The sequence below is a fragment of the Cygnus olor genome, chromosome 5 (genome assembly GCF_009769625.2).
Source record: "Cygnus olor isolate bCygOlo1 chromosome 5, bCygOlo1.pri.v2, whole genome shotgun sequence".
Lineage (NCBI taxonomy): Eukaryota > Metazoa > Chordata > Aves > Anseriformes > Anatidae > Cygnus > Cygnus olor.
The window spans coordinates 47,191,997-47,216,791 of NC_049173.1; the positions used below are offsets into that span (position 1 = coordinate 47,191,997).

At 54.1% G+C, this 24,795-nt stretch overlaps 1 protein-coding gene across 1 annotated transcript in view; it reads right to left on the reverse strand.

Annotated features, from left to right (window-relative positions):
* Nucleotides 1-3,183: 3,183 nt before the first annotated feature.
* Nucleotides 3,184-24,795, reverse strand: part of MUC6 (mucin 6, oligomeric mucus/gel-forming) — a 62,611-nt gene continuing 40,999 nt past the window's right edge. Inside the window, exons 37-45 of the mRNA XM_040558129.1 lie at nt 23,753-24,169; nt 21,695-22,111; nt 19,941-20,357; nt 17,882-18,298; nt 14,257-14,673; nt 12,503-12,919; nt 8,878-9,294; nt 6,348-6,764; nt 3,184-3,596 (exon numbers count right to left, since the gene is read on the reverse strand). Of these exons, the coding sequence (XP_040414063.1) occupies nt 3,317-3,596; nt 6,348-6,764; nt 8,878-9,294; nt 12,503-12,919; nt 14,257-14,673; nt 17,882-18,298; nt 19,941-20,357; nt 21,695-22,111; nt 23,753-24,169 (3,616 nt within the window). The 3' untranslated portion in view covers nt 3,184-3,316. The remainder of the gene's footprint in view (nt 3,597-6,347; nt 6,765-8,877; nt 9,295-12,502; nt 12,920-14,256; nt 14,674-17,881; nt 18,299-19,940; nt 20,358-21,694; nt 22,112-23,752; nt 24,170-24,795) is intronic.

Sequence of the window (24,795 nt, forward strand, 5' to 3'; positions counted from 1 at the left end):
CACAAGTAACACAGCAAGAGAAGGTTTTAGACTAGGAACTGAAACTGTGTGAGATGGTGATATAGCAGGACAACTATGAAAATGCATACAGCTGGAAGTAGAAATGAGGAAAAAAGAAAGAGAAAAATCTGTTAATAATGGAGTGCAAATTAAGTCCAGGAGGAAGAAGCCCTAATCCACTGATGAGAAAGCAAAGGTGCGAATAAAACCATCAGCTGGCTAATTCCAGCGGAATTATTTCTGGTTCACAGACTTGGTAATAGATGTGGCTTCCTTGAAAAATGCTTAATTAGCTCATTTTAAGGATTTATTTACTTCTAGGCATATTTTATAAATTTTATAATAATGTAAGCCAAAATTTCGTAATTTAGATCTCTAAATAGAATGCATAATGCTACTTGGAAGGTAATGGTGTTATGTATTGATCTTGCACTTTTTCTGGTCATCTGACTTGAAGCAAGACACTGGGCGTCATATGAAGCAAAGTTTTCAAAAGAGCTGAAGAGGTTGAAGTTTGTGGTTTGTACCCCTTAACATGAAGAATACTCTGAAGGCAGCTTATGCACCTCACACTGGTCCTGTAGCGTGCTCTGTCAAGTGCATTCAGGTTCCCAGCTTGCGGCAGGTTATGGATGAAACCCAACTGTTGGGGGTGGGGGGCTCAGTTACATTGTAGGGGGTTTAGAAAAAGGCAGCTAATGGCATACCTCAGTAATGTGCCTCTGCCTGTACCTTGTAAAGTTGGTAAGAGAAGCTCTAACGTTTGTTGAAGCTCTAACCTTCCTTTCTAGACTGAAAGGTATTGTTAATCTGTGAGACTGACAAGTATGTGAATTGCTAAATTGAGGGCAGAATAACATGCAGAGAAAGGAGAATTTGTACGCAACTCTGAACTTAGGAATTGAACTCCAGGAGGCACTGCCTGTTAACAGCAAGGACCAAACCTGGTAATGGTATGGTTGGGAAGGCAGAGTTCTAAAGAGCTATCTATCTCCAAAAATGAATGCGAATAAAAGCCAAAGCAGGCACCAAAATGTACATATATTTGGGAATATGAGGGGAGTTCCTAATTGGATTCCCATTCTGCAAGGTGAAAATTTTGAGGATGCAGGGAAAGAAGGGCCAAAGATAGTGGCACAATAGAAAGAATCCTATCTTCTGTCAAACTGCCATTTTCTGATGCTCACACATTCATTCAATTCTGGTTTCTACTATCAAAAAAAAAAAAAAGGAAAAGAAAGAGCTGTTTGATACTGCATTATTTGTGTAACAGTGAGATGAAGGACAGACTGTGCATTCAAGTGCTTGCTTCTAGGCATGCTCCCACTGCACAGCTCTGCCCTTCCTTGTGCCTGAGCTGGCTGACCTGGATGAGCTGCTCTCTGCTGACAAAGTTAACGGAGAAGACAGGAATGGAAGGGTCTGCTAAGGTGATTGCGCCCACTGTTATGCATTGAGTCACATCACTATTTGAGAGCAGTTAACTAACTGCAAATAGTTTCCTTAGTTGACTTTTGGGGATCCTGTGTGTAAATTGGTTTTATGCAGTGAGACCTGACAGATGACTGTTGGAATGACTCGAGTGTGGCGTTCTACTTTGCTCAAATTTTATTGCTGTTAGTGATAAGTTTATGGTTCAGTTGCTCTGATCATAATGAAGGAATGGCAGACTGCATGTGAAGATTCATAGCAGCTAAGGAAATAGCAAATAGCTTTGTGAAAAATTTTGAATGCGTCAAACAAATGCTTATAATCTTGTTATCAAGCAGCGTAGAAAAGGGCAGACATATGGGGCCATAATTCTTGCAAAAGATAAGGCAAGTGAAGGCAGTAACATGTTGGAGTGAGGTTCTCTTTTTTTAGGAATTAAACAAACAAAACGGACAATGGCTAGAGAAAGCGGTGCATGATAGTAGAGAAGGAACAGTTACGGGAAAAGAAAGCAGTATGATGTGGTTGCGGTATACTTTCCAGATCATTTCTCCTTTCTTTGTGGAAATAAACCAAAAGGGAATGCAGGAAGTAGCTGAAATTGAGATGTTAATTTCCCCCTGGGTCCTCAAACAGCAATGTTAAGACATATAAAAATATATTAAAAAAATAATAAAAAAACATAGGAAAACAGCAATTAAGACATATAAACATTTATAAAATTACCACCACCAAAAACAAAATAACAAAACAAAATAACAAACCACACGGGAAATTCTACTTCCATTCACAGACTAAAATATGCACCATTCATTTCAGTTTATTCTTAGAAGGGTTAATGCATACCCTAGGAGGTGTTGAATGAAAACTGCCTCACTGCCTGTTACCAGGAGCAGAAACTAGGTATCTCTGTACACTCACACCAGTTCTCCTGACTCCAGCACTGTGGGTCATGAAGTAGGAAAGCTTCAGTTCTAATCAGTAGGAGTGATGCTGCTCTGTGCACCTCCCTTTCTAAAAAGTTATGAAGAATTGTAAAGAGTGTGCTATTCTTCAGTCCAAAACAGCTAGGTTTTATTTATGCAGAGGTGCGAAAGACCATCACTGTACCTAGACAACACTGGAAAAAATGATCCTGTGGAGGAGGTATCAAAAAACATTCAAAAAAAGCATGTTCAATAAGCATATGAGAGTTAATACAAGGACTGTAGAATGAGGTAAGGCAATAGTCTGTTCAAATAAGCAATATCTTTCTTATACCATTAAAATAAGATTTTTAAATTGAAATTGATCCTATGACTTTCTCTCTGGTAAATGTCCTGTCAGCCTTAACTCATGTTTTTAGTGTATGCATCCATACATTGCAGGAAGCCTGCTGTTATGAAAACAAAGACACCGAGACAACTATATGTATTAAAAAATAAAATGCAGTAATGATAAAAACGAAAGATACAGTCAACGTGTGCAAGCAAAATGTGACATAGCAAAAGAATATGTAATGTCTCAAAAATTAATAGTATGAAACAAAAGATGTACTAAGCAACAAAGCAGGATAAACTAAAGAAACACTTTACCTTGTGGTACTGCAGCTGGTCTAACAGAAGAAAAGGACGTTGAAAGTTCAGAAGTAACAGAAAGAGAAGATGTGGTACGCCTGGTTGTTAGTGTAGTTGTTCGGATAGAAGTCTGCTCAACGGAAGGGATCTCTGTAGAAGCAGTGGTAACAAAACTGGGAGCAAACGCAGTTGTTGTAGGTAACACACTTGGGATCACAACTGGAGTGGATTTGGAAGAGACAGAAGTTGGAAGTGCTACTGAAAATGTTTCACCACGTGGAGTAAAAGAAACTGTGGTGTTTGGTGAGGGGGAGGAATAAGTGGCACTCTCAGAGGAGGTAAGAGCGGGAATGAAGGTCGTAGGCATGGGCTTTGTTGGGGGCGATGGGGAGGAGACTGCGGAAGGGGCGGCAGATGGCAGCCTGGTGCTGAGAGGGCTGCTGGGGGCAGGCGACGTCCTTGGCAGCGGCACTGCTGGGCTGCTGGCGGGGCTGGCCTCGCTGGGCACGGAGGTCTTGGACGTGCTGCTGGCAGACGTGGCCGGGGTGGTCTTCTCCGTGCTCACGGGCGGCACGATGTGTGGCACCGTTGTCTTCTTGGGGGTGGAGGCTGGCGGGAGGAAAGCACAGGGGGATTGAGGGTGGCAGGGCAGGAAGGGCAGGCAGAGGAGGAGCGCTGTTCCTTGGCAGGTGCCCCAGGACGGACCCAAAGTCAAGAAAGGTAGGGGTAGGCGGCCCTGAGTATCACTGGGCAAGAGAGAGAAATGAGCCAGGGGCTGCTGCCCTTCTCCTCCCCATCCTGCTTCTCCCCACAAAGGTGGCACAAGGACAGCGCCCCAAAGCTGCCCTCCAGCAGCTCAGCACCCTCTGTATCTCCCTGGAAAAGGAGCTAAAATGAAGGCCATGTTATCATTATTTCCTCCCAAGAGCCTGCTAAGCCCCACTTATGCTCTTGTTTGCTCCCCTTCAGCAGGAAGGGGGCTGACAACCAGAAAGGAAGAGGGAGGAAAACCTCGTGTAAAAACATGGACAGTGCAAGTACTGAAGACAAAAAAAAAAAAAAAAAAAGGAACCAACACCAAAGTGAAGCAAAGGCAATCACTCCCTACCTCCCACCAGCACACCCAGGACCACCCAGGCTCTGAGGAATGGCTCATTCTGCAACCTGCAACCCTCATCTTCTTGCTGAGTGTTTTGTTGTACGGCAAGGAATGCCTCGCTGGGCTCTTGCTGTAAGCTGTGCCAGCTCTGTCCCCTCCCTACCTCATGCCCACCCCGAGCCCACTTGCTGGACAGCAGACAGAGAAAGAGAGAAAGTCTTTGTCATGGTTTTCAGCTGTGATACACTCCGTTTTCATCACAGTATTGTCTGTGGTGATGTGTTTTCGATTTCGGATGTGCATAATGTTGAGAAAACATTGATGTTTGAGGTGTTGCTGAGCAGTGCTCACTCACAGTCCAGGACTTCTCTGCTTTTGAACAAGTCAACCCAGTTGTTCCACAGGTTCTCAGCCCCCTGAGGTGGTTTTTAGAGACGAGGAGCAGAACGGACCCCTCAGACTCCACGAGTAAATGCTCATCGACCTTCAGCTCCACTTTTAGATGTCCTCCAGTCTCTGGGGCCAGATGGGATCACCCCAAGGGTACTTAGGGACCTGGCAGAAGTGCTCCCCAAGCCGCTTTCCATCAGTTACCAGCACTCCTGGCTAACAGGGGACAGCCCCGTTGACCGGCGGCTAGCAAATGGGACGCCCAGCTCCGAGAAGGGCTGGAAGGAGGACCCAGGGAACTACAGGCCCATCAGTGTGACCTTGGTGCTGTGGGAGCTCGTGGAGCAGATTATCTGGAGTGCCATCACACAGCAGTTGCAGGACACCCAGGTGATCAGGCCCAGCCAGCATGGATTTACAAAAGGCAGGTCCTGCTTGATGAACCTGATCTCCTTCTACAAGTTGAGGTGCTCAGTGGATGAGGGATGTGGGCTACCTAGACTTCAGGAAGGCTTTTGACACTGTTTCCCACTGCCTTCTCCTGAAGAATCTGGCATCCCAAGGCCTGGATGGGTGTACGCTTCGATGGGTTAAAAGAGTCGGGCCCGAAGAGTTGTGGTAAATGGAGGTAAATCCAGCTGGTGGCCAGTCACAAGTGGTGTCCCCAGGGCTCAGCACTGGGGCCAGTTCTCTTTAAGGTCTATGATTTGGATGAGGGGATAGAGTGCACCCTCAGGTTGCAGATGACACCAAGTTAGGTGCAAGTGTTGATCTGCTCGAGGGTAGGAGGGATCTGGAGGGATCAGGACAGGCTGGGTCAATGGGCTGAGGCCAACGAGGTGAGGTTCAACAAGAGCAAGGGCCGGGTCCTGCACCTGGGGCGCAACACCCCAAGCAGCGCTACAGGCTGGGGGCAGAGTGGCTGGAAAGATGCCGGTGGGAAGAGACCCGGGGGGATTGTTCAACAGCCAGCTGAATGAGAGCCAGTGGTGGGCTCAGGTGGCCAAGAAGGCCAACAGCATCCTGGCTCGTGTCAGAAACAGCGTGGCCAGCAGGGCAAAGGAAGTGACTGTCCCCCTGTACTCGGCTGTGGTTGAGGCCGCACCTCGAGTACTGTGTTCAGTTTTGGGCCCCTCACTACAAGAAGGACATTGAGGCCCTGGAGAGAGTAGCCTTCCAGAGAAGGGCTACAAAGCTGGTGAAGGGCCTGGAATACAGGTCCTATGAGGAGCTGCTGAGAGAGCTGGGGTTGTTTAGTCTGAAGAAAAGGAGGCTCAGAGAAGACCTTATACCACTCTACAACGACCTTAAAGAAGGTTGTAGCAAGGTGCGGATCGAGCTCTTCTCCCAAGCACCAAGTGATGAGATGAGGGGAAATGGCCACAAGGTGTACCACGGGAGGTTAAGGTTGGGTATTAGGAGAAATTTCTTTATGGAAAGAATTATTTGGCACTGGAACAGATTGCCCAGGGAAGTGGAGTCACCGTCCAGGGAAGTCGTCCAGACACCTGCACATGTAGAAGGTAGTAGCGTGGTTTAGTGGTGTATTTGTCAGTACCAGGTTAAAGGCTAGATTAGATGATTTTTGAGGTCTTTTTCAACATGGATAATTCTAGGATTCCAGGATAATATAATCCTTATTCTGCAGGTGGCCAAAATTCACATGAGCTATTCCACACCATTTGATATCAAGCTGACAAAAAAAGTTGGGATAAAGAACTTGAAAAAGGGGACACAGGCCGCAGGGAAACAATGCCAAAAGCAGCAGGCACAGAGGGTGGCTCTCAAGGGGTACACATTTCCCTGAACAAAGAAAGGTGAGAACTGGGAAGGGCGGGCAGAGCGGGGGGAAGGGCAGGAGGGAGCCTTACCAGGGTGCGAGGAGCTCGGCGCTGCTGAGGACACAGTTGAGAAGGGGGAGGACGCAGCCGAGGGCAGCGGGCTGGTTTTGGCTGTGGAGGATGCGGAAGACGCAGGCGACTCTGTGGGAGCACTGGTCCTCGGGGGAGAGGGCTTGGGCCTCAGGGTCGTAGGCGTGGGCTTTGGCCGGGAGCTTGGGGGCCACGGGGAGGAGACTGTGGAAGGGGCGGCAGATGGCAGCCTGGTGCTGAGAGGGCTGCTGGGGGCAGGCGACGTCCTTGGCAGCGGCACTGCTGGGCTGCTGGCGGGGCTGGCCTCGCTGGGCACGGAGGTCTTGGACGTGCTGCTGGCAGACGTGGCCGGGGTGGTCTTCTCCGTGCTCACAGGTGGCACGATGTGTGGCACCGTTGTCTTCTTGGGGGTGGAGGCTGGCGGGAGGAAAGCACAGGGGGACTGAGGGTGGCAGGGCAGGAGGGGCAGGCAGAGGAGGAGCGCTGTTCCCTAGGCAGGTGCCCCAGGACGGACCCAAAGGCAAGGAAGGTAGGAGCGTGCAGCCCCAAGTCTTGCTGGGCAAGAGGGAGGGATAGGCCAGGGGCTGCTGTCCTTCCCCTCCCCATCCTGCTTCTCCCCACGAAGGTGGCACAAGGACAGCGTCCCAAGGCTGCCCTCCAGCAGCTCAGCACCCTCTGCTTCTGTCCGGAAGAGAAGCCAAAATGAAGGTCATACTCTCATGATTTGGTCCTAACTGTGTGCTAAGCCCCACTCATTGTCTCTCGATCCCCCTTCAGAAGGAAAGGGGCCAACAACAGCAAAGGCAAGAGAGAGGAAAAACTCAAGCGTCAAAACACAGATGGTGCAAGTACTGGAGGAAAAATAAGAGAAAGAAACCAACCCCCAAGTGAAGCAAAGGCAATCACTCCCCACCTCCCACCAGCACACCCAGGACCACCCAGGCTCTGAGGAATGGCTCATTCTGCAACCTGCATCCCTCATCTTCTTGCTGAGTGTTTTGTTGTACGGTAAGGAATGCCTCGCTGGGCTCTTGCTGTAAGCTGTGCCAGCTCTGTCCCCTCCACACCTCATGCCCACCCTGAGCCTACTCACCGAGGGGCAGAGAAATTTCTCAGCTCAACTCTGGGGTCCCCAGCCCAGGAGGGACTTGAGTGTATTAGAACAACTCCAGAGGAGGCTGCGAGGATGCCCAGAGAGCTAGAGCACCTCTCCTGTGAAGACAGGCTGAGGGAGCTGGGGTTGTTCAGCCTGGAGAAGAGAAGGCTCTGGGGAGACCCTATTGTGGCCTTATAGTACTTAAAGGGGTCTGCAGGAAAGCTGCAGAGGGACTCTTTGTCAGGGAGTCGAGTGATAGGACAAAGAGGAATCGTTTTACACTTAAAATAAATATTGAATTTTAGCTGAGATATTAGGAAGAAAGTCTTTACTCTGAGGGTGGCACTGGAACAGGTTGCCCAGAAAGGGCAACTCACTGCAGGCCATGGAGCTCCTGGACTGAGTCCAACAGAGGGGGCTGCTAAGGTGAGGAGGGGACTGCAGCATCTGTCCTACAAGGAGGGTCTGTGAGAGCTGGGACTGTGTAGTGTGGAGAAGAGAAGGCTGAGAGGGAGCTTACTGGGGTGTGTAAACACCAGAAGGGAGGGTGTCAAGAGGTTGGGACCAGGCTCTTTTCAGTGGTGCCCAGTGACAGGACAAGAGGCAACGGGCACAACCTGAACCACGGGACGCTCCAGCTGAATATGAGAACACACTTCTGTACTGAGAGGGTGAACAGGTTGGTGAACAGAGGGTGAACGTGGGAACCGGTTGCCCAGCCAGGTTGCTCTGGAGATATTCAGAACCACCTGGATGCAATCCTGTGCCGAGTGCTCTGGGTGACCTTGCTGAGCAGGGCAGGTTGGACTGGATGCCCTCCAGAGCTCCCTTCCGACCTCAACCATTCTGTGATTCTGTGAAAAGCTGGGGATGCCCCATCCCTGGAAGTGTGTGTTTAAGGCTGGCTGGGATGGGGATTGGAGCAACTTGGTCTAGTGGGAGGTGTCCCTGCCCATGGCAGGGGGTTGGGATTAGTTGATCTTTCTTGAAGGATCCTTCCTGTCCCAAATACTCTGTGATTGCATGAGAGAGAAGCAGAGAAGGCCTTTGCACTGTTTTTCAGCTGTGATACCATTAATTTTCATCAACAAGGGCCTCTGTGGTGATGTGTTCTTCATATAAGATGGGCATAATGTAGAGAAAACACTGACATTTCTGTTGCTGCTGAGCAGTGCTCACACTGAGTCCAGGACTTCTCAGCTTCTGATGCTGCCCTGCCAGCGAGGAGTCTGGGGGTGCACAAGGAGCTGGGAGGGGACGCAGCCAGCACAGGGGGCCCAAACTCACCCAGGGGCTGTTCCACACCATTTGACATCAGGGTGAGTGATAAATGTTGGGATGAAGGGGGTTTAAAGAGGGATACAAAGAATAGTGGCATTTGTCTTCCCAATAAAGGACAAGCAGAGCAGAGGAAGGGCCAGGAGGGAGCCTTACCAGGGTGCGAGGAGCTCGGCGCTGCTGAGGACACAGTTGAGAAGGGGGAGGACGCAGCCGAGGGCAGCGGGCTGGTTTTGGCTGTGGAGGGTGCGGAGGACGCAGGCGACTCTGTGGGAGCACTGGTCCTCGGGGGAGAGGGCTTGGGCCTCAGGGTCGTAGGCGTGGGCTTTGGCCGGGAGCTTGGGGGCCACGGGGAGGAGACTGTGGAAGGGGCGGCAGATGGCAGCCTGGTGCTGAGAGGGCTGCTGGGGGCAGGCGACGTCCTTGGCAGCGGCACTGCTGGGCTGCTGGCGGGGCTGGCCTCGCTGGGCACGGAGGTCTTGGACGTGCTGCTGGCAGACGTGGCCGGGGTGGTCTTCTCCGTGCTCACAGGTGGCACGATGTGTGGCACCGTTGTCTTCTTGGGGGTGGAGGCTGCCGGGAGGAAATCATACAGCGACTGAGGGTGGCAGAGGGTGACAGTGCCCCAGGGCTGCCCTCCAGCAGCTCAGCACCCTCTGAATATCCCTGGAGGAGTAGTATCTTGTTGGGTTTCTTTCGGTCCCAAGACAATGGCATGGGATATCATCTGCCTGCTGCAAGCTGGGCACTGTGTGCTCCAAGGGAGACCTGTGCTGCAGCGCAATGCCCCCATAACCTCGAGGGTAGAGGATGCCGTCAGGGCGAAGGAGAAGGCCACACATGGTGATTTCACCCCGGCTGGTGGCTGAGCCCCACTCATTCTCTCTCTTGCTCCCCCTCAGCAGGAAAGGGGCCAAATAACAGAAAGGCAAGAGAGAGGAAAACCTCACGTGTCAAAAGATGGACACTGGGAGAACTGAAGGAAAAACAAAAGAAAGAAACCAACCCCCAAGTGAAGCAAAGGCAATCACTCCCTACCTCCCACCAGCACACCCAGGACCACCCAGGATCTGAGGAATGGCTCATTCTGCAACCTGCAACCCTCATCTTCTTGCTGAGTGTTTTGTTGTACGGTAAGGAATGCCTCGCTGGGCTCTTGCTGTAAGCTGTGCCAGCTCTGTCCCCTCCCTACCTCTTGCCTACCCCAAGCCTACTCACTGAGGGGCAGAGAAATTTGTCAGCTCATCTCTGGGGCCCCCACCCCAGGAGGGACTTGGGTGTATGAGAACAAGTCCAGAGGAGGACTAGCAATGACTTCTGCCTGCTCCGTCTGCACCTGCGGGTGCAGCCCGTCAGGACCAATGCACGTATGGATGTCTGGCTTGCTTAACCCGTCCTTAACACAGCCATCATCAGCCGAGGCAAACTCCTTTATTTCAACTTCCTCTGAGGCCTCAGGGGTACAGGGCTCCTCAGGAGAGCCTCTGGCATACAGACAGAGACAAAGAAGGCATTCAGTAACTCTGGTTTCTCTCTATCTTCTGTCACCAGGGCACCAACCTCATTCATTTCTGGGCCTACATTGCCTCTAGACGTAGGTTTATCCGCAATGTATTTGAAGAAGCCCTTTCTGTTGTCCTTGACCCCTCTTGCATGTTTTAATTTTAAGGAGGCCTTAGCTTTCTAGTTGCATCCCTACATCCTCTGACAACAGTCTTATTCCTCCCAAGTGGCCAGCCCCTCCTTCCATGATCTGTAGACTCTCCTCTTCCACTTGAGTTTGCCCAGCAATTCCCTGTTTAACCGTGCAGGTCTCCTGGCTCTCTTTCCTGACTTCTACCTGTTGGGATGCTCTGATCTTGAGCTCGGAAGAAGCAGTCCTTGAACACTAACCAACTGTCTTGGGCCCCTTTTCCTTCAAGTACCTTGTCTTTTGGGATTTCCCCTAGCAGCTGCTTGAAAAGGCCAAAGTTGGCCCTACTGAAGTCCAGGTTTGCGATTCTGCTCAGTACTCTGTTCCTGCCACATGAAATCCTGAACTCGACCACCTCATGGACTCTTCAACCAAGGCTGCGCTCAACCTTCACCGCTTCAGCCAGCCCCTCCCTGTTAGTGAGGACAAGATCCAGCAGTGCTCCTCTCCTAGTTGGCACATCCACCATTTGCATCAGCAAGTTATCATCAGTACACTGAAGGAACCTCCTGGACTGCGGATGGCTGGCTGAGTAGGCCTTCCAGCAAATGTCAGGGTAGTTAAAATCCCCCACAATAACCAGGGCCTGTGCTCATGAGGATGCTACCAGCTGCCTGTAGAAGGCCTCGCCAACTTCCCCATCCTGATCTGGTGGCCTGTAATAGACACCCACAACACTATCCCCCATGCCGGCCTGCCCCTTAATTCTCATCCACAGACTCTCAACTCGCTCCTCATCCACCCCTGGACAGTACTCAATACAAGTAGTTGCTCTCTCATGCAAAGAGCAACTCTGCCACCGCGCCTTGCTGGCCTGTCTTTCCTGAGCAGGACATACCCATCCATGGCCACATTCCAGTCACGTGAGCTGTCCCACCATGTCTCTGTAAGTGCCACCAGATCATAATCTCCTGACCGAACATGGATTTCTAACTCCTCCTGCTTATTCCCCATGCTACGTGCACTGGTGTACAGGCACTTCAGGGAGCGAGCTGAGCACGCTGATTTCACCCTAGGAGGGTGGGAGGCCTCCCAGTCTTCATCACTGCTAGGGCGCTGCTCCACTGGTGCAAGCCCAGCTACAACCCCCTCCCCCTTCGGATCTAGTTTAAAGCTCTCCAAATGAGCCCTGCTGATTCCTGCCCCAGAACCCTTTTGCCCCTGTGAGATAAACCTTTCCCATGTATTACTGTCAGGCCTGGAGTCTTATAAAACTAGACCGTATCAAAGAACCCAAAGACCTGCCTGTAGCACCAGTCACATAGCCAATCATTTATGGACTGGATCCTTCTATTCCATCCCATGTCATCACCCCAGAATGGAAGGAGGGAAGAGAAAATGACTTGTGCCCCAGACTCTTTCACCAACCGTCCCAAGGCCTTGAAGTCTTTCTTCATTCCCCTCAGACTACAGGACGCAGCTTCCTCCCCACCCATCTGGAAGATCAGTAGCGGGTAGTAGTGTGCTGAGCACACCAGGCTGGGGAGCGTCCTGGTGATATCCCTGATCTGAGCTCCAGGTAGACTGCAGACTTCCCTTCAATGAGGGTCAACTCTGCACATTGGGCCCTCTGTTCCTCTCAGAAGGGAATCTCCTACTACAATTACCCTTCTCTCTTTCTTTTCGGAGGCAGTCATGAGGCATGGTGTCGACTGCCTCTTCCTATGTGACCTCATAGGCGGGCCATCCACCACATCCTTGCCTACCTATCCTTCAAGATCCTCCAAATCTATTATGGAGGGGCACCTGGAGAAGCGAGGTAGATAGCGAGAGGGGTTGCCCATGACGCTGAACTGGGACTCGCTTCTAACCCTCCTCGTCTTTTTAGACCCCTACCTCTGCCTGACAGCCACAGGGCAGAGGCTCCACCACCCTCTGGGGGGTATCCCCCTGGTGCCCTTCTCTCTGGCACGCCAGGGAACACAGCTGGCCCAAACTCACCCAGGGGCTGTTCCACACCATTTGACATCAGGGTGAGTGATAAATGTCATGGGAAAACAGAGAGGAAAGAGGGATAGAAAGAATGATGGCATTTGTCTTCCCAATACAGCGCATGTAGAGCAGAGGGAAGAAAGGAGGGAGCCTTACCAGGGTGCGAGGAGCTCGGCGCTGCTGAGGACACAGTTGAGAAGGGGGAGGACGCAGCCGAGGGCAGCGGGCTGGTTTTGGCTGTGGAGGGTGCGGAGGATGCAGGCGACTCTGTGGGAGCACTGGTCCTCGGGGGAGAGGGCTTGGGCCTCAGGGTCGTAGGCGTGGGCTTTGGCCGGGAGCTTGGGGGCCACGGGGAGGAGACTGTGGAAGGGGCGGCAGATGGCAGCCTGGTGCTGAGAGGGCTGCTGGGGGCAGGCGACGTCCTTGGCAGCGGCACTGCTGGGCTGCTGGCGGGGCTGGCCTCGCTGGGCACGGAGGTCTTGGACGTGCTGCTGGCAGACGTGGCCGGGGTGGTCTTCTCCGTGCTCACGGGCGGCACGATGTGTGGCACCGTTGTCTTCTTGGGGGTGGAGGCTGCCGGGAGGAAAGCACAGGGGGACTGACGGTGGCAGAGGGTGACAGTGCCCCAGGGCTGCCCTCCAGCAGCTCAGCACCCTCTGAGTCTCCATGGAAGGGGAGCATCTCATTTTGTTTCTCTCGGGGTTCACGACAATGGTATGGGATATCATCTGCGTGCTGCAAGCCTCTTTAATATCTTTATTGATGACTTGGATGAGGGAATTGAGTGCACCCTCAGCAGGTTTGCAGATGACACCAAGTTGGGGGGCAGTGTCGACCTGCCGGAGGGTAGGAAGGCCCTGCAGAGGGACCTGGGCAGGACGGGTCGATGGGCAGAGGCCGATGGGATGAGGTTCAACATGGCCAAGTGCCGGGTCCTGCACTTTGGCCACACCAACCCCATGCAGCGCTACAGGCTTGGGGCAGAGTGGCTGCAAAGCTGTTCAGAGGGAAAAGGATCTGGGGGTGCTGATTGATGCTCGCCTGAACACGAGCCAGCAGTGTGCCCAGGTGGCCAAGAAGGCCAACGGCATCCTGGCTTGTATCAGGACTAGTGCAGCCAGCAGGACCAGGGAAGTGATCGTCCCCCTGTACTCAGCTCTGGTGAGGCCGCACCTCGAGTGCTGTGTTCAGCTTTGGGCCCCTCACTACAAGGACATCGAGGCCCTGCAGTGTGTCCAGAGCAGGGCTGTGAAGCCGGTGAAGGGCCTGGAGCACAAGTCCTGTGAGGAGCAGCTGAGGGAACTGGGGTTGTTTAGTCTGGAGAAGAGGAGGCTCAGGGGAGACCTCATTGCTCTCTGCAACTACTTGAAAGGAAGGTGTGGGGAGCTGGGGGTCGGCCTCTTCTTGCAGATAACCAGCGATAGGACTAGAGGGAAAGGCCTCAAGTTGCACCAGGGGAGGTTCAGGCTGGAAATGAGGAGACATTTCTTCTCAGAAAGAGTGGTCAGGCATTGGGACGGGTTGCCCAGGGAGGAGGTGGAGTCACCGTCCCTGCGGTTGTTCAAGGAGAGGTTGGACGTGGTGCTTGGGGACATGGTTTAGTGAGTGATATTGGTGGTAGGGGGACGGTTGGATCAGATGATTTGGAGGTTTCTTCCAACCTTAATGATTCTGTGATTCTGACGCTGCCCTGCCAGCGAGGAGCCTGGGGGTGCACAAGGAGCTGGGAGGGGACGCAGCCAGCACAGGGGGCCCAAACTCACCCAGGGGCTGTTCCACACCATTTGACATCAGGGTGAGTGATAAATGTTGGGATGAAGGGGGTGTAAAGAGGGATACAAAGAATAGTGGCATTTGTCTTCCCAATAAAGGACAAGCAGAGCAGAGGAAGGGCCAGGAGGGAGCCTTACCAGGGTGCGAGGAGCTCGGCGCTGCTGAGGATACAGTTGAGAAGGGGGAGGACGCAGCCGAGGGCAGCGGGCTGGTTTTGGCTGTGGAGGGTGCGGAGGACGCAGGCGACTCTGTGGGAGCACTGGTCCTCGGGGGAGAGGGCTTGGGCCTCAGGGTCGTAGGCGTGGGCTTTGGCCGGGAGCTTGGGGGCCACGGGGAGGAGACTGTGGAAGGGGCGGCAGATGGCAGCCTGGTGCTGAGAGGGCTGCTGGGGGCAGGCGACGTCCTTGGCAGCGGCACTGCTGGGCTGCTGGCGGGGCTGGCCTCGCTGGGCACGGAGGTCTTGGACGTGCTGCTGGCAGACGTGGCCGGGGTGGTCTTCGCCGTGCTCACAGGTGGCACGATGTGTGGCACCGTTGTCTTCTTGGGGGTGGAGGCTGGCGGGAGGAAAGCATACAGCGACTGAGGGTGGCAGAGGGTGACAGTGCCCCAAGGCTGCCCTCCAGCAGCTCAGCACCCTCTGAATATCCCTGGAGGAGTAGTATCTTGTTGGGTTTCTTTCGGTCCCAAGACAATGGCATGGGATATCATCTGCCTGCTGCAAGCTGGGCACTGTGTGCTCCAAGGGAGACCTGTGCTGCAGCGCAATGCCCCCATAACCTCGAGGGTAGAGGATGCCGTCAGGGCGAAGGAGAAGGCCACACATGGTGATTTCACCCCGGCTGGTGGCTGAGCCCCACTCATTCTCTCTCTTGCTCCCCCTCAGCAGGAAAGGGGCCAAATAACAGAAAGGCAAGAGAGAGGAAAACCTCACGTGTCAAAAGATGGACACTGGGAGAACTGAAGGAAAAACAAGAGAAAGAAACCAACCCCCAAGTGAAGCAAAGGCAATCACTCCCTACCTCCCACCAGCACACCCAGGACCACCCAGGATCTGAGGAATGGCTCATTCTGCAACCTGCAACCCTCATCTTCTTGCTGAGTGTTTTGTTGTACGGTAAGGAATGCCTCGCTGGGCTCTTGCTGTAAGCTGTGCCAGCTCTGTCCCCTCCCTACCTCTTGCCTACCCCAAGCCTACTCACTGAGGGGCAGAGAAATTTGTCAGCTCATCTCTGGGGCCCCCACCCCAGGAGGGACTTGGGTGTATGAGAACAAGTCCAGAGGAGGACTAGCAATGACTTCTGCCTGCTCCGTCTGCACCTGCGGGTGCAGCCCGTCAGGACCAATGCACGTATGGATGTCTGGCTTGCTTAACCCGTCCTTAACACAGCCATCATCAGCCGAGGCAAACTCCTTTATTTCAACTTCCTCTGAGGCCTCAGGGGTACAGGGCTCCTCAGGAGAGCCTCTGGCATACAGACAGAGACAAAGAAGGCATTCAGTAACTCTGGTTTCTCTCTATCTTCTGTCACCAGGGCACCAACCTCATTCATTTCTGGGCCTACATTGCCTCTAGACGTAGGTTTATCCGCAATGTATTTGAAGAAGCCCTTTCTGTTGTCCTTGACCCCTCTTGCATGTTTTAATTTTAAGGAGGCCTTAGCTTTCTAGTTGCATCCCTACATCCTCTGACAACAGTCTTATTCCTCCCAAGTGGCCAGCCCCTCCTTCCATGATCTGTAGACTCTCCTCTTCCACTTGAGTTTGCCCAGCAATTCCCTGTTTAACCGTGCAGGTCTCCTGGCTCTCTTTCCTGACTTCTACCTGTTGGGATGCTCTGATCTTGAGCTCGGAAGAAGCAGTCCTTGAACACTAACCAACTGTCTTGGGCCCCTTTTCCTTCAAGTACCTTGTCTTTTGGGATTTCCCCTAGCAGCTGCTTGAAAAGGCCAAAGTTGGCCCTACTGAAGTCCAGGTTTGCGATTCTGCTCAGTACTCTGTTCCTGCCACATGAAATCCTGAACTCGACCACCTCATGGACTCTTCAACCAAGGCTGCGCTCAACCTTCACCGCTTCAGCCAGCCCCTCCCTGTTAGTGAGGACAAGATCCAGCAGTGCTCCTCTCCTAGTTGGCACATCCACCATTTGCATCAGCAAGTTATCATCAGTACACTGAAGGAACCTCCTGGACTGCGGATGGCTGGCTGAGTAGGCCTTCCAGCAAATGTCAGGGTAGTTAAAATCCCCCACAATAACCAGGGCCTGTGCTCATGAGGATGCTACCAGCTGCCTGTAGAAGGCCTCGCCAACTTCCCCATCCTGATCTGGTGGCCTGTAATAGACACCCACAACACTATCCCCCATGCCGGCCTGCCCCTTAATTCTCATCCACAGACTCTCAACTCGCTCCTCATCCACCCCTGGACAGTACTCAATACAAGTAGTTGCTCTCTCATGCAAAGAGCAACTCTGCCACCGCGCCTTGCTGGCCTGTCTTTCCTGAGCAGGACATACCCATCCATGGCCACATTCCAGTCACGTGAGCTGTCCCACCATGTCTCTGTAAGTGCCACCAGATCATAATCTCCTGACCGAACATGGATTTCTAACTCCTCCTGCTTATTCCCCATGCTACGTGCACTGGTGTACAGGCACTTCAGGGAGCGAGCTGAGCACGCTGATTTCACCCTAGGAGGGTGGGAGGCCTCCCAGTCTTCATCACTGCTAGGGCGCTGCTCCACTGGTGCAAGCCCAGCTACAACCCCCTCCCCCTTCGGATCTAGTTTAAAGCTCTCCAAATGAGCCCTGCTGATTCCTGCCCCAGAACCCTTTTGCCCCTGTGAGATAAACCTTTCCCATGTATTACTGTCAGGCCTGGAGTCTTATAAAACTAGACCGTATCAAAGAACCCAAAGACCTGCCTGTAGCACCAGTCACATAGCCAATCATTTATGGACTGGATCCTTCTATTCCATCCCATGTCATCACCCCAGAATGGAAGGAGGGAAGAGAAAATGACTTGTGCCCCAGACTCTTTCACCAACCGTCCCAAGGCCTTGAAGTCTTTCTTCATTCCCCTCAGACTACAGGACGCAGCTTCCTCCCCACCCATCTGGAAGATCAGTAGCGGGTAGTAGTGTGCTGAGCACACCAGGCTGGGGAGCGTCCTGGTGATATCCCTGATCTGAGCTCCAGGTAGACTGCAGACTTCCCTTCAATGAGGGTCAACTCTGCACATTGGGCCCTCTGTTCCTCTCAGAAGGGAATCTCCTACTACAATTACCCTTCTCTCTTTCTTTTCGGAGGCAGTCATGAGGCATGGTGTCGACTGCCTCTTCCTATGTGACCTCATAGGCGGGCCATCCACCACATCCTTGCCTACCTATCCTTCAAGATCCTCCAAATCTATTATGGAGGGGCACCTGGAGAAGCGAGGTAGATAGCGAGAGGGGTTGCCCATGACGCTGAACTGGGACTCGCTTCTAACCCTCCTCGTCTTTTTAGACCCCTACCTCTGCCTGACAGCCACAGGGCAGAGGCTCCACCACCCTCTGGGGGGTATCCCCCTGGTGCCCTTCTCTCTGGCACGCCAGGGAACACAGCTGGCCCAAACTCACCCAGGGGCTGTTCCACACCATTTGACATCAGGGTGAGTGATAAATGTCATGGGAAAACAGAGAGGAAAGAGGGATAGAAAGAATGATGGCATTTGTCTTCCCAATACAGCGCATGTAGAGCAGAGGGAAGAAAGGAGGGAGCCTTACCAGGGTGCGAGGAGCTCGGCGCTGCTGAGGACACAGTTGAGAAGGGGGAGGACGCAGCCGAGGGCAGCGGGCTGGTTTTGGCTGTGGAGGGTGCGGAGGACGCAGGCGACTCTGTGGGAGCACTGGTCCTCGGGGGAGAGGGCTTGGGCCTCAGGGTCGTAGGCGTGGGCTTTGGCCGGGAGCTTGGGGGCCACGGGGAGGAGACTGTGGAAGGGGCGGCAGATGGCAGCCTGGTGCTGAGAGGGCTGCTGGGGGCAGGCGACGTCCTTGGCAGCGGCACTGCTGGGCTGCTGGCGGGGCTGGCCTCGCTGGGCACGGAGGTCTTGGACGTGCTGCTGGCAGACGTGGCCGGGGTGGTCTTCTCCGTGCTCACGGGCGGCACGATGTGTGGCACCGTTGTCTTCTTGGGGGTGGAGGCTGCCGGGAGGAAAGCACAGGGGGATTGAGGGTGGCAGGGCAGGAGGGGCAGGCAGAGGAGGAGCGCTGTTCCCTGGGCAGGTGCCCCAGGACTGACCCAAAGGCAAGGAAGGTAGGAGCACACAGCCCTGAGTCTCGCTAGGCAAGAGGGAGGGATAGGCCAGGGGCTGCTGCCCATCCCCTCCCCATCCTGCTTCTCCCCACAAAGGTGGCACAAGGACAGCGCCCCAAGGCTGCCCTCCAGCAGCTCAGCACCCTCTGCTTCTGTCTGGAAGAGGAGCCAAAATGACAGCAATATGTCCTAGTTTTGGCTAGGGAAGAGTTAATTTTCCTGGTAGCTGGTATGGTGCTGTGTTTGGGATTTAGGATGAGAATAATGCTGATAACATACCAGTGTTTTAATTGTTGCAGAGCAGTGCTTACACTAAGGCAAGGACTTTTCAGCTTCTCTCACTGTCCTGCCAGCGGGCAGGCTGGGCGTGCAGCAGGAGCTGGGAGGGGACAGACCCAGGCCAGCTGACCCCAACTGGCCACAGGGGTATTCCATCCCATCTGATGTCATGCTGAACAATTATATGGGGGGGCTGGCTGGTGTGGCTCAGGGATAGGCTGGGCATCGGTCTGCGGGTAGTGAGCAATTGCATTTTGCGTCACTTGTTTTGTACACAGTAGTAGTAGTAGTACTATTATCATTGTTATTACTTTTCCTTTCTTTTCTGTCCTAATAAAATTTCTTTATCTCATCCCACAGGCTTCATTTGTTTCTGACTCTCTCCCCCATCCCAGAGACGGAGGGGAGGGTGAGTGAACGGCTGTGTGGTGCTTAGCTGCCGGCCGCGTTAAACCACAACGCCACGCTATCATGATTTCATCCCAAGAGCCTGCTAAGCCCTACTCACACTCTCGTTCGCTCCCCTTCAGGAGGAAGGGGGCTGACAAACAAAAAAGCAAGAGGGAGGAAGAACTCATTCATCAAAACACATACAGTGCAAGAACTGAAGAAAAAAAAAAAACAAGGAAAAGAAACCAATGCTGAAGTGAAGCAAAGGCAATCACTCCCCACCTCCCACCAGCACACCCAGGCTCTGAGGAATGGCTCGTTCTGAAACCTGCAACCCTCATCTTCTTGCTGAGCATTTTGTTGTACGGTAAGGAATGCCTCGCTGGGCTCTTGCTGTAAGCTGTGCCAGCTCTGTCCCCTCCATACCTCATGCCCACCCTGAGCCTACTCGCTGAGGGGCCGAGAAAGAGAGAGGGCCTCTGTCATAGTTTTCAGCTGTGATACAGTTAATTTTCATCACGTAGCCTCTGTGGTGAAGTGTTTTTGATTTAGCATGGGCATAATGTTGAGAAAACAATGACATTTCATCTGTCACTGAGCAGTGCTCACACCGAGTCAAGGACTTTGCTTCTGATGCTGCCCTGCCAGCGAGGAGCCTGGGGGTGCACAAGGAGCTGGGAGGGGACGCAGCCAGCACAGGGGGCCCAAACTCACCCAGGAGCTGCTCCACACCGTTCGTCATGAAGATAAGCAATAGAGGATGGGTTGGAGCAGGAGGAAAGGGGGACACTGGGAACAATGGCATTTGTCTTCCCAATAAAGGACAAGCAGAGCAGAGGAAGGGCCAGGAGGGAGCCTTACCAGGGTGCGAGGAGCTCGGCGCTGCTGAGGACACAGTTGAGAAGGGGGAGGACGCAGCCGAGGGCAGCGGGCTGGTTTTGGCTGTGGAGGGTGCGGAGGACGCAGGCGACTCTGTGGGAGCACTGGTCCTCGGGGGAGAGGGCTTGGGCCTCAGGGTCGTAGGCGTGGGCTTTGGCCGGGAGCTTGGGGGCCACGGGGAGGAGACTGTGGAAGGGGCGGCAGATGGCAGCCTGGTGCTGAGAGGGCTGCTGGGGGCAGGCGACGTCCTTGGCAGCGGCACTGCTGGGCTGCTGGCGGGGCTGGCCTCGCTGGGCACGGAGGTCTTGGACGTGCTGCTGGCAGACGTGGCCGGGGTGGTCTTCTCCGTGCTCACAGGTGGCACGATGTGTGGTACCGTTGTCTTCTTGGGGGTGGAGGCTGCCGGGAGGAAAGCACAGGGGGACTGAGGGTGGCAGAGGGTGACAGTGCCCCAGGGCTGCCCTCCAGCAGCTCAGCACCCTCTGAGTCTCCATGGAAGGGGAGCATCTCATTTTGTTTCTCTCGGGGTTCACGACAATGGTATGGGATATCATCTGCGTGCTGCAAGCCTCTTTAATATCTTTATTGATGACTTGGATGAGGGAATTGAGTGCACCCTCAGCAGGTTTGCAGATGACACCAAGTTGGGGGGCAGTGTCGACCTGCCGGAGGGTAGGAAGGCCCTGCAGAGGGACCTGGGCAGGACGGGTCGATGGGCAGAGGCCGATGGGATGAGGTTCAACATGGCCAAGTGCCGGGTCCTGCACTTTGGCCACACCAACCCCATGCAGCGCTACAGGCTTGGGGCAGAGTGGCTGCAAAGCTGTTCAGAGGGAAAAGGATCTGGGGGTGCTGATTGATGCTCGCCTGAACACGAGCCAGCAGTGTGCCCAGGTGGCCAAGAAGGCCAACGGCATCCTGGCTTGTATCAGGACTAGTGCAGCCAGCAGGACCAGGGAAGTGATCGTCCCCCTGTACTCAGCTCTGGTGAGGCCGCACCTCGAGTGCTGTGTTCAGCTTTGGGCCCCTCACTACAAGGACATCGAGGCCCTGCAGTGTGTCCAGAGCAGGGCTGTGAAGCTGGTGAAGGGCCTGGAGCACAAGTCCTGTGAGGAGCAGCTGAGGGAACTGGGGTTGTTTAGTCTGGAGAAGAGGAGGCTCAGGGGAGACCTCATTGCTCTCTGCAACTACTTGAAAGGAAGGTGTGGGGAGCTGGGGGTCGGCCTCTTCTTGCAGATAACCAGCGATAGGACTAGAGGGAAAGGCCTCAAGTTGCGCCAGGGGAGGTTCAGGCTGGAAATGAGGAGACATTTCTTCTCAGAAAGAGTGGTCAGGCATTGGGACGGGTTGCCGAGGGAGGAGGTGGAGTCACCGTCCCTGCGGTTGTTCAAGGAGAGGTTGGACGTGGTGCTTGGGGACATGGTTTAGTGAGTGATATTGGTGGTAGGGGGACGGTTGGATCAGATGATTTGGAGGTTTCTTCCAACCTTAATGATTCTGTGATTCTGATGCTGCCCTGCCAGCGAGGAGCCTGGGGGTGCACAAGGAGCTGGGAGGGGACGCAGCCAGCACAGGGGGCCCAAACTCACCCAGGGGCTGTTCCACACCATTTGACATCAGGGTGAGTGATAAATGTTGGGATGAAGGGGGTGTAAAGAGGGATACAAAGAATAGTGGCATTTGTCTTCCCAATAAAGGACAAGCAGAGCAGAGGAAGGGCCAGGAGGGAGCCTTACCAGGGTGCGAGGAGCTCGGCGCTGCTGAGGACACAGTTGAGAAGGGGGAGGACGCAGCCGAGGGCAGCGGGCTGGTTTTGGCTGTGGAGGGTGCGGAGGATGCAGGCGACTCTGTGGGAGCACTGGTCCTCGGGGGAGAGGGCTTGGGCCTCAGGGTTGTAGGCGTGGGCTTTGGCCAGGAGCTTGGGGGCCACGGGGAGGAGACTGTGGAAGGGGCGGCAGATGGCAGCCTGGTGCTGAGAGGGCTGCTGGGGGCAGGCGACGTCCTTGGCAGCGGCACTGCTGGGCTGCTGGCGGGGCTGGCCTCGCTGGGCACGGAGGTCTTGGACGTGCTGCTGGCAGACGTGGCCGGGGTGGTCTTCTCCGTGCTCACAGGTGGCACGATGTGTGGCACCGTTGTCTTCTTGGGGGTGGAGGCTGCCGGGAGGAAAGCACAGGGGGATTGAGGGTGGCAGGGCAGGAGGGGCAGGCAGAGGAGGAGCGCTGTTCCCTGGGCAGGTGCCCCAGGACTGACCCAAAGGCAAGGAAGGTAGGAGCACGTAGCCCTGAGTCTCGCTAGGCAAGAGGGAGGGATAGGCCAGGGGCTGCTGCCCTTCCCCTCCCCATCCTGCTTCTCCCCACAAAGGTGGCACAAGGACAGCGCCCCAAGGCTGCCCTCCAGCAGCTCAGTACCCTCTGCTTCTGTCTGGAAGAGGAGCCAAAATGACAGCAATATGTCCTAGTTTTGGCTAGGGAAGAGTTAATTTTCCTGGTAGCTGGTATGGTGCTGTGTTTGGGATTTAGGATGAGAATAATGCTGATAACATACCAGTGTTTTAATTGTTGCAGAGCAGTGCTTACACTAAGGCAAGGACTTTTCAGCTTCTCTCACTGTCCTGCCAGCGGGCAGGCTGGGCGTGCAGCAGGAGCTGGGAGGGGACAGACCCAGGCCAGCTGACCCCAACTGGCCAAAGGGGTATTCCATCCCATCTGATGTCATGCTGAACAATTATATGGGGGGGCTGGCCGGTGTGGCTCGGGGATAGGCTGGGCATCGGTCTGCGGGTAGTGAGCAATTGCATTTTGCGTCACTTGTTTTGTACACAGTAGTAGTAGTAGTACTATTATCATTGTTATTACTTTTCCTTTCTTTTCTGTCCTAATAAAATTTCTTTATCTCATCCCACAGGCTTCATTTGTTTCTGACTCTCTCCCCCATCCCAGAGACGGAGGGGAGGGTGAGTGAACGGCTGTGTGGTGCTTAGCTGCCGGCCGCGTTAAACCACAACGCCACGCTATCATGATTTCATCCCAAGAGCCTGCTAAGCCCTACTCACACTCTCGTTCGCTCCCCTTCAGGAGGAAGGGGGCTGACAAACAAAAAAGCAAGAGGGAGGAAGAACTCATTCATCAAAACACATACAGTGCAAGAACTGAAGAAAAAAAAAAACAAGGAAAAGAAACCAATGCTGAAGTGAAGCAAAGGCAATCACTCCCCACCTCCCACCAGCACACCCAGGCTCTGAGGAATGGCTCGTTCTGAAACCTGCAACCCTCATCTTCTTGCTGAGCATTTTGTTGTACGGTAAGGAATGCCTCGCTGGGCTCTTGCTGTAAGCTGTGCCAGCTCTGTCCCCTCCACACCTCATGCCCACCCTGAGCCTACTCGCTGAGGGGCCGAGAAAGAGAGAGGGCCTCTGTCATAGTTTTCAGCTGTGATACAGTTAATTTTCATCACGTAGCCTCTGTGGTGAAGTGTTTTTGATTTAGCATGGGCATAATGTTGAGAAAACAATGACATTTCATCTGTCACTGAGCAGTGCTCACACCGAGTCAAGGACTTTGCTTCTGATGCTGCCCTGCCAGCGAGGAGCCTGGGGGTGCACAAGGAGCTGGGAGGGGACGCAGCCAGCACAGGGGGCCCAAACTCACCCAGGAGCTGCTCCACACCGTTCGTCATGAAGATAAGCAATAGAGGATGGGTTGGAGCAGGAGGAAAGGGGGACACTGGGAACAATGGCATTTGTCTTCCCAATAAAGGACAAGCAGAGCAGAGGAAGGGCCAGGAGGGAGCCTTACCAGGGTGCGAGGAGCTCGGCGCTGCTGAGGACACAGTTGAGAAGGGGGAGGACGCAGCCGAGGGCAGCGGGCTGGTTTTGGCTGTGGAGGGTGCGGAGGACGCAGGCGACTCTGTGGGAGCACTGGTCCTCGGGGGAGAGGGCTTGGGCCTCAGGGTCGTAGGCGTGGGCTTTGGCCGGGAGCTTGGGGGCCACGGGGAGGAGACTGTGGAAGGGGCGGCAGATGGCAGCCTGGTGCTGAGAGGGCTGCTGGGGGCAGGCGACGTCCTTGGCAGCGGCACTGCTGGGCTGCTGGCGGGGCTGGCCTCGCTGGGCACGGAGGTCTTGGACGTGCTGCTGGCAGACGTGGCCGGGGTGGTCTTCTCCGTGCTCACAGGTGGCACGATGTGTGGTACCGTTGTCTTCTTGGGGGTGGAGGCTGCCGGGAGGAAATCATACAGCGACTGACGGTGGCAGAGGGTGACAGTGCCCCAAGGCTGCCCTCCAGCAGCTCAGCACCCTCTGAATATCCCTGGAGGAGTAGTATCTTGTTGGGTTTCTTTCGGTCCCAAGACAATGGCATGGGATATCATCTGCCTGCTGCAAGCTGGGCACTGTGTGCTCCAAGGGAGACCTGTGCTGCAGCGCAATGCCCCCATAACCTCGAGGGTAGAGGATGCCGTCATGGCGAAGGAGAAGGCCACACATGGTGATTTCACCCTGGCTGGTGGCTGAGCCCCACTCATTCTCTCTCTTGCTCCCCCTCAGCAGGAAAGGGGCCAAATAACAGAAAGGCAAGAGAGAGGAAAACCTCACGTGTCAAAAGATGGACACTGGGAGAACTGAAGGAAAAACAAGAGAAAGAAACCAACCCCCAAGTGAAGCAAAGGCAATCACTCCCCACCTCCCACCAGCACACCCAGGACCACCCAGGCTCTGAAGAATGGCTCATTCTGCAACCTGCAACCCTCATCTTCTTGCTGAGTGTTTTGTTGTACGGCAAGGAATGCCTCGCTGGGCTCTTGCTGTAAGCTGTGCCAGCTCTGTCCCCTCCCTACCTCTTGC